Below are 9,678 nucleotides of genomic sequence, written 5' to 3'. Positions count from 1 at the left end.
CTTCGATTGTTTATAGTTGTACATAGTTTTTTTGTAAACTGAACCTTTTTCAGGTAGGGAGGTCGGCTCTTTTGTTTTCCCGTTTTCTCCTGTTTTTGGTTAGGTACTTAGGTACGTTTTCTGTATTCATTTCTTGCATTTATTTTGATTAGGTAAGTTAGTTTGAATTGTAAAAAATATTTTGTTTGTTGTTTTAGCCGCTCCCTCCTCTAACCCTTCCTTAGTTGTTGAGAAAAATACTAATAATAAATATTGTGAATTTTTAGTTTCGACTGACGTGTGTGCTTGGGAGCTGGGAGGAGACAAAAGTGAGCACATGATGTTGGCTCTGGTGAACCCCTAGGCCGGGGCGTAACAGATTATTTTGCTTATTTTGGTTTTTTGGTTATTTTGTATGGTCAATTATTTTGTTCATTTTGTTGAATATTTTGTTGTTTGTGTTGATTAATTTGTTCATTTTGTTTGTTTATTATGTTCATTGTTTCATTTTTGTTCATTTTGGTGATTATTTTGTTCTTTGTGTTGATTATTTTGTTTATTATGTTCATTGTTAAATTTTTTGTTCATTTTTGTGATTATTTTGTTCTTTTGTTTTTTTTGGGAAAAAAAATGTGAATTTTGTTCAATTTCTGGATTATTTTGTTAATTTTGTTGATTATTTGCTTATTTGTTGGTTTTTTGGTTATTTTGTTTGGTCAGTTATTTTGTTAATTTTGTTGATTATTTTGGTCTTATTCTTGATTCTTTTTAAACATTTTTTTCTGAATTATTTTGTTCATTTGTTAACTTTCTTGATTATTTTGTTCACTTTGTTGATTATTTTGTCATTTGTGTGATTAATTTATTCATTTTGTTTGTTTATTATGTTCATTGTTTCATTTTTTGTTCATTTTGTTGATTATTTGGTTCATTTTGTTGATTATATTGTTTGTTTATTATGTTCATTGTTAAATTTTTGGTTCATTTTGTTGATTATTTGCTTCTTTTTGTTGATTTTCTTCATTTTGTGAATTATATTATTCATGTTCTTGATTCCTTTCTAAATCACTTTGGTTTATAGAAGCTGTTTTTTTTCTCTGAAACGTTAGTTTTTCCTCCTGTTCATACTTCACACATTTCCCGAATGCATATGTGTGAACATTAGAACTTTACTAAACTAACAAACATCATGTTGGAACAGGACTTTTACACTGGACTGAACATGACCTTTGACCTGGAGCCGTTCTTTCCTCAACCAGAACAAATCTGGATTTAACACAGATTCTACTGATGTTAATGTTTTATTTCTTAATCATTTTACTCATTTAAATGCGTTTTTATCTTATTGGTCGGATGTCTGAGATCTGAATAAATGGTAGTTAACTCCAAACGGATCATGTGACCTGAGCGCCTCGCTCTGCAGTGGGTCATGTGACCAGGTGTGATTAGACCAGGATCTGTTATTGGTTTGTTCAGACGTGTCAAACAGCGTTCATCAAACAGCTCAGAGTTTTTCTGTCTGTTTTATATGTAATATTAAGTCCAGGTACATAAATATGAATTCTCATTGATAAATCACAGTAAATTCAAGAAAAACTAAACAGACGGTGTTCTGAATTAATGCTGGAATTGTCCACATTAACCATCTTCAATTCACAGATGAGTGTTTTACTGACTGCTGATTAATAATAAATAAAAACAAAACAGTGGTTGCTTATTGTTGAATTCTTGGTTGTGATTCGGTCAGTGACAGCCCTTTACAGCCTGTTACTGTGTATTAAGACATCGTATGAAAGTGCATTCAATTCACTAAAGAAAACCATATTTAGACCCCGTACCCCATAACTATGACAGCCTGATCATATAATTTAACTTCATCTGATGCATTCAAGCTTCAGCTACAATCCGAGGATTTTTTATTTTTTTATTTGTAGTTTAGATATCGTGTTTTCTATATTTTGTATTTTTATTCACAGTGTAAATGTGCGTGGACTTCTGCATCTGTAGTTTGTACAAAAAGCTCATCTCTGAAATATGAAAACATGTCGAGGTTTTGAATAAATGTGTGATTGGTCTCCATGGTAACAGAGCTGTTTGATGACCGTTGTGTGACTCCGCCCTCGGCTGCATCTTACGTGTCGGAGAGGACGACGGTTCGAGAGCCGCTGGATGGACAAACCACACAACATGCACACGGAGTCTGACCTTTGACCTGCCAAACCACAGCTGAAATATCGATCGAACGCCGCAAAAAGTCGCTCACTATGAAACTGAAGAAAACACACACACACACACATACAATACTGTTTTCTGATTGGTGGAGCAGTACGGGGGCGGGGCTGAGGGCCGTCTCGATGATGAGGACTTTAAGGCAGAACCTGAAACTGAAGGGGTTAGTTTCACCGCCGTCACACCTGTGTCACCTGTTCATGTGCAGGATGGTTCGGCTTCCGGTGCTGACGTTACTGATGACCATGGACGCTGGGAGACTACACTGAGCATGCTCAGACACCAGAGACACGTCAATGTGGAACTTCTGAAAATCTTCCAAAATGAAACTACAGAAAGCAAACTGTTTGGATGGATGATAAATTATTATTTTATATCAAAGACATTAAATCAGGACAAAAAGTTGTAAAGTCCATGTAAAGCAGAACGTGTCGTTATCGACCAGAAACCACAAAAATGAAAGATGAAAAATATGACAGATTTATGAAATAAGGTTCGAAAGTCATGACACAAATCAGCAGAATTATCTGACACTAGAGCAGTGACTCCAACCTTTTTTTTGACTCCTGACCCCATTTTAACATCACAAATTTCTGGCGACCCCAGAAATTTATAATTATAAAATTTAAAATTATAATGTCTATTATTGTGGACAGAGGCAGTAAATCCAGGTGTAGATTACTGCACAAAGGCTCAGGATCTGTCCAGTCAGTCCAGCTGGGATTTACAAGGAGGACAATTAATACTGAACAAACAAGAACTGGAACTATGAATTATGAAAGAGCTGCAGCATCTGAAACTGACCACAGTGAACATGTGACACAAACAGAAGCACAGTGCTGCAGTTTCAGCTTCAGTTTGTCATGTCTGTTATACAGGGTGTGGAAGCAAAATGTACAATATTTTGAGGCAGGGATTGAAAGACAGTGTATGACCAACTAGTTTATTGAAAGTCATGAGAATTTATTTGCCACAAGAAAATGTCCATAATAGAAAATGTTTTTATTCTATGTGTCCTCCTTCTTTCTCAATAACTGCCTTCACACGCTTCCTGAAACTTGCGCAAGTGTTCCTCAAATATTGGGGTGACAACTTCTCCCATTCTTCTTTAATAGTATCTTCCAGACTTTCTGGTAATAGTTTTGCTCATAGTCATTCTCTTCTTTCCATTAGAAACAGTCTTTATGGACACTCCAACTATTTTGGAAATCTCCTTTGGTGTGACGAGTGCATTCAGCAAATCACACACTCTTTGACGTTTGCTTTCCTGATTACTCATATGGGCAAAAGTTTGTGAAAAGGTATGGATAATAGTGTTAGGTATGATTATGACATCAGTATATGTTTGGGTTCAAAACAACTGATGTAGTGTCTGCTGAGAAAAAACAACTAAATGTTCAGTGTACATTTGGCTTCCCCACCCTGTATATTGTGGTTGTCTCTCTCAACTCACTCGGGCTGCTACCAACTGATTGCGCTTCATGTATTTATCATATTCTAACTGTATTCTAATTGCATTTTAATGGTATTTTAATTGTATTTTATTTATATTTCACACTGTAAAGCACTTTGTGAGTGCTCTATAAATAAAATTTACGTATTTACTTACTTACTTAGTTTACTATACTATATATTTTTTATTAGTAAGTTTTTATTTTAATTTTTATCAATTACTAGAAATTTCAGGCGACCCCATTTGAATTCCAGGCGACCTCACGTGGGGTCCCGACCCCAAGGTTGAAAAACACTGCACTAGAGGTCCATGAAGGAGGAAGAAGCAGCAAAGACAAAGAACTGAGCTGTTTTCACACAACTGACAACCATGACCCCCCCCCCCCATAAGACCAATGCAGTTCAACTGGTCCAAACAGGAAATATGATGCCTAACATCCTGTATTTTCTCTGTATATTTTTAGGCTTCATGTCTGCTTTTTCCAAACTGGAGGTGAGTCAACATGCATGAAAAGGTTCAGCTTCTCTTCAAGATGAAATGCCAATTTTCTCAATGTTTTAGTCCATTTTATGCATGTTATTTTTTCCCATTTCTGCAGATTTGTATTCTACATTACAGAACAACATAATGCAACTGACACTGATGTGACATGAAACTGTTGCAGAGACTTAATGCTAGTTTTGACTCCAGTGTGTGATTCAGACAGAGTTCACTGTAGATCTTCAGAAACAAATCACTGAATTTACTTTGCATGGACTTTAAACAACGTAATGTGACATTTTACATTAACTGACATCCTATCAGAAAAATAAATAAAGCTCCGTCCATACTGCAGATGCTGATGCGGATTTCTGATTTTTTGCTAAACTTTGAAAGTGGCCAAGGTCTGATTTGAAAAAAACATAAATAAATAAATAAATCGGATTTGTGCTGTTCAGACTATCATTAAACAATCAGATATGGGTCACATATGGACAAAAAAGTCATATTTTGTCCCCTTTTGCCTGCAGTGTGAATGTAGCCTAAGAGTTTTACATAGTTTCAAAGTGTCTATATGAGTAAAGAGACGTCATCATAACAGAATGTTGTCAGATTGGACAACGATCTGATTATCAGCGTATGTATTGGATTGATTGAGACTCACTCTGCGACAGGTCCAGCAGCCAGTGAACCCATGAAGGCAGTGGACGCTCCGAGCAGTGACAACACCGTGCACGAGTTTGATGCATTCCCACCTCGCTGCCAACGCTGTGACAAACACCTGCAGGTACGAACATCCAACGGGTCAGGTTAATAATGATCAATAACCCAAAGAACATCCAACAGACCAATTTGGTGTATATCAACCCAGTAATATTTGTCTAATTCTGATGACAAATAGATTACAGTGTAAAATTGATAAAGGTTGTAATAAAATCTGATACCATCCAATGTTCATTAAATGTTAAAGGCAGTTTATGACAGAGCAGATTTAAATGTGGCTGATTTATGACGTCCTCAGTGGGATCAGACAAAGTTTGTGTGTTTCATGACAGACTGTAGAGCAGCTGTAAATAGAAAAAAAAAACCCTCAAACTGTGACTTTTTTAACAAAACTATAATTGAAATATGGATAGGTAGGATCCAGTCAAACAGACCTGACAAACACATTAGTGACATTCCAGTAAAAAACTGGAATGTTGCTGTGTCAGCATTAACCGCTGAGCTAATCCTTCAGCTTCAGCTGGTTTGCTGAGCTGTTGTTGTCAGTCTGTTGGCAGGCTTTCTCCTAGCCCTAACTTTCTGTCATGTTTGGTAGCACATTTTCAGTTTTATTTGCATGTTTAATCTGTGTTCTAACCTGTTGTAAGTGTTACTAGCATGTTTTCTCCATATTCTAACCTGTTGCCAGTGTTTTGTTAGCCTGTTTTAACCTGTTGTCAGTATTATGAGCATTTTCCCCCATGTTCTAACCAGCTCTCAGTGTTATTATTGTGTTTTCTCCATGTGCTAATGTGTAGTCAGTTATTAGTATGTTTCATCTCAGTGTTAACCTGCTGGCACCGTTCTGGTGGCATGTTTCATCTGTGTGCTAACCTGTTTACACTTTTATTTTCATGTTTTATTTGTGTGCTAACCTGTTTACACTTTTATTTTCATGTTTCATCTGTGTGCTAACCTGTTTACACTTTTATTTTCATGTTTCATCTGTGTGCTAACCTGTTTACACTTTTATTTTCATGTTTTATTTGTGTGCTAACCTGTTTACACTTTTATTTTCATGTTTCATCTGTGTGCTAACCTGTTTACACTTTTATTTTCATGTTTTATTTGTGTGCTAACCTGTTTACAGTTTTATTTTCATGTTTTATTTGTGTGCTAACCTGTTTACACTTTTATGTTCATGTTTTATTTGTGTGCTAACCTGTTTACACTTTTATTTTCATGTTTTATTTGTGTGCTAACCTGTTTACACTTTTATTTTCATGTTTTATTTGTGTGCTAACCTGTTTACACTTTTATTTTCATGTTTTATTTGTGTGCTAACCTGTTTACAGTTTTATTTTCATGTTTCATCTGTGTGCTAACCTGTTTACACTTTTATTTTCATGTTTTATTTGTGTGCTAACCTGTTTACACTTTTATTTTCATGTTTTATTTGTGTGCTAACCTGTTTACACTTTTATTTTCATGTTTTATTTGTGTGCTAACCTGTTACAGTTTTATTTTCATGTTTCATCTGTGTGCTAACCTGTTTACACTTTTATTTTCATGTTTTATTTGTGTGCTAACCTGTTTACACTTTTATTTTCATGTTTTATTTGTGTGCTAACCTGTTTACAGTTTTATTTTCATGTTTCATCTGTGTGCTAACCTGTTTACACTTTTATTTTCATGTTTTATTTGTGTGCTAACCTGTTTAGTTTTATTTTCATGTTTTATTTGTGTGCTAACCTGTTTACAGTTTTATTTTCTTGTTCCATCTGTGTGCTAACCTGTTTACACTTTTATTTTCATGTTTCATCTTTGTGCTTAACTGTTGTCTGTGTTTTGTTAGCATGTTTTCCCCATGTTCTAACGAGTTCTCAGTGTTATTAGCATGTTTCATCTCACTGCTAACATATTGTCATTGTTTTGTTAGCCTGTTGTCAGTATTGCCAACATGCTTTCTGTGTGCTCACCTGCACTCAGTGCTTTGTTACCATGTTTTCCTCATGTTCTGAGTAGCTCTTAGTGTTATTAGCATGTTTCATATCAGTGCTAACCTGCTGTCATTGATTTGTTAGCATGTTTCCTTATGTTCTAACTAGCTCAGTGTTATTAGCATGTTTCCTCTCAGTGCTAACCTGTACAGCACTTTGATTGAAAGCGCTCTACAAATAAATTATTAGCCTGCTGTCAGTGTTTTGTTAGCATGTTTTCTCTGTATACTAACTAGCTCTCAGTGTTATTAGCATGTTTTCTCTAAGCGCTAACATGTAGTTTGAGTTATTAACATGTTTCCTGTCTGTGCTAACCTGCTGTCAGTGTTGTGTTAGCATGCTTTCTCTGTGTACTAACTAGCTCTCAGTGTTATTAGCATGTTTCCTCTCAGTGCTAGCCTGCTGTCAGTGTTATTAGCATGTTTCCTGTCAGTGCTAGCCTGCTGTCAGTGTTATTAGCATGTTTCCTCTCAGTGCTAGCCTGCTGTCAGTGTTATTAGCATGTTTCCTGTCAGTGCTAGCCTGCTGTCAGTGTTATTAGCATGTTTCCTCTCAGTGCTAGCTTGCTGTCAGTGTTATTAGCATGTTTCCTCTCAGTGCTAGCCTGCTGTCAGTGTTATTAGCATGTTTATTGTCAGTGCTAGCCTGCTGTCAGTGTTATTAGCATGTTTCCTGTCAGTGCTAGCCTGCTGTCAGTGTTATTAGCATGTTTCCTGTCAGTGCTAGCCTGCTGTCAGTGTTATTAGCATGTTTCCTCTCAGTGCTAGCCTGCTGTCAGTGTTATTAGCATGTTTCCTGTCAGTGCTAGCCTGCTGTCAGTGTTATTAGCATGTTTCCTGTCAGTGCTAGCCTGCTGTCAGTGTTATTAGCATGTTTCCTCTCAGTGCTAGCCTGCTGTCAGTGTTATTAGCATGTTTCCTGTCAGTGCTAGCCTGCTGTCAGTGTTATTAGCATGTTTCCTGTCAGTGCTAGCCTGCTGTCAGTGTTATTAGCATGTTTCCTCTCAGTGCTAGCCTGCTGTCAGTGTTATTAGCATGTTTCCTGTCAGTGCTAGCCTGCTGTCAGTGTTATTAGCATGTTTCCTCTCAGTGCTAGCCTGCTGTCAGTGTTATTAGCATGTTTCCTGTCAGTGCTAGCCTGCTGTCAGTGTTATTAGCATGTTTCCTCTCAGTGCTAGCTTGCTGTCAGTGTTATTAGCATGTTTCCTCTCAGTGCTAGCCTGCTGTCAGTGTTATTAGCATGTTTATTGTCAGTGCTAGCCTGCTGTCAGTGTTATTAGCATGTTTCCTGTCAGTGCTAGCCTGCTGTCAGTGTTATTAGCATGTTTCCTCTCAGTGCTAGCCTGCTGTCAGTGTTATTAGCATGTTTCCTCTCAGTGCTAGCCTGCTGTCAGTGTTATTAGCATGTTTCCTGTCAGTGCTAGCCTGCTGTCAGTGTTATTAGCATGTTTCCTGTCAGTGCTAGCCTGCTGTCAGTGTTATTAGCATGTTTCCTCTCAGTGCTAGCCTGCTGTCAGTGTTATTAGCATGTTTCCTGTCAGTGCTAGCCTGCTGTCAGTGTTATTAGCATGTTTCCTCTCAGTGCTAGCTTGCTGTCAGTGTTATTAGCATGTTTCCTCTCAGTGCTAGCCTGCTGTCAGTGTTATTAGCATGTTTATTGTCAGTGCTAGCCTGCTGTCAGTGTTATTAGCATGTTTCCTCGTCAGTGCTAGCCTGCTGTCAGTGTTATTAGCATGTTTCCTCTCAGTGCTAGCCTGCTGTCAGTGTTATTAGCATGTTTATTGTCAGTGCTAGCCTGCTGTCAGTGTTATTAGCATGTTTCCCTGTCAGTGCTAGCCTGCTGTCAGTGTTATTAGCATGTTTCCTCTCAGTGCTAGCCTGCTGTCAGTGTTATTAGCATGTTTATTGTCAGTGCTAGCCTGCTGTCAGTGTTATTAGCATGTTCATTGTCAGTGCTAGCCTGCTGTCAGTGTTATTAGCATGTTTCCTCTCAGTGCTAGCCTGCTGTCAGTGTTATTAGCATGTTTCCTCTCAGTGCTAGCCTGCTGTCAGTGTTATTAGCATGTTTATTGTCAGTGCTAGCCTGCTCTCTGTGTTATTAGCATGTTCATTGTCAGTGCTAGCCTGCTGTCAGTGTTGTGTTAGCATGCTTTCTCTGTGTACTAACCTACTATCCGTGTCTTCTTCGGGGTATTTGTCCACCACGTTGATAATGTCCAAACAAACCAAACCCACACAGAGGATCTTCTTGTTCTGCGGGTCCATGTTGATCAGACACTCAGTGAATCTGGACTTTGACACAGATTGTCATTATCTGATCTGTGACCGACTGACCCATTTACAACAATAAGAGCCTCCACTTCCTGTAAGATCCGTTTATAAAATAAGAGCCTGAGCTGTTTCACTCCTCACTTTTAAAGATAATTAAAAGCTTAATTTAAGACTTTTTAAGTATCCGTGGACATCCTGTAAGATGATGTCCTCAGATTTCAAATTTAGTCCAGAACCTAAAAATATTTACTTTACCATCACAGAAAAAGAAAAAAAATATTTACATTTGAGAATCTGTATTTAGTAGTCATTTATTCAAGTTGTCCAAGTAGTTGTTAATCAATAGCTGAATACTAATTAATTAATCAATGCAGCTCTAGATCTTTGCTTTTAAAGCTGCTGTAATTACTCCTCTGCATCTGTCTCTTCACATGGACCAACAGCTCCCTCTACTGGGGGAAAATACACATACACATAGAAGACATATTGAAATGAGTGAAAATTTACTGCAAAACATGTTTTACTTTGTCAATTTCACTTGAAGAATGTTTTTTTTAATATTATA

The 9,678-nt window shown here is 37.2% G+C and overlaps 1 protein-coding gene across 2 annotated transcripts; it reads right to left on the bottom strand.

Annotated features, from left to right (window-relative positions):
• Window positions 1-946: 946 nt before the first annotated feature.
• khk (ketohexokinase) lies at window positions 947-9,202 on the bottom strand. 2 transcript variants are annotated; one of them, XM_030134949.1, is made up of 3 exons: window positions 9,010-9,202; window positions 4,806-4,922; window positions 947-2,249 (listed from the first exon to the last, which is right to left on the bottom strand). In XM_030134949.1, exons 1-3 carry the CDS (start codon window positions 9,105-9,107, stop codon window positions 2,111-2,113), a joined length of 354 nt encoding a protein of 117 aa, XP_029990809.1. In that variant the 5' UTR covers window positions 9,108-9,202; the 3' UTR covers window positions 947-2,110. The 2 variants fall into 2 exon arrangements, with proteins under 2 accessions (XP_029990809.1, XP_029990808.1); XM_030134948.1 differs by lacking the exon at window positions 947-2,249 and adding an exon at window positions 2,261-2,537 and having other exon boundaries at window positions 9,010-9,197.
• Window positions 9,203-9,678: the final 476 nt, after the last annotated feature.

The sequence above is a fragment of the Sphaeramia orbicularis genome, chromosome 5, assembly GCF_902148855.1.
Source record: "Sphaeramia orbicularis chromosome 5, fSphaOr1.1, whole genome shotgun sequence".
Classification (NCBI taxonomy): domain Eukaryota; kingdom Metazoa; phylum Chordata; class Actinopteri; order Kurtiformes; family Apogonidae; genus Sphaeramia; species Sphaeramia orbicularis.
Note: the sequence above shows the minus strand (reverse complement) of the source record. Positions and strands in the feature narration are given on the sequence as shown.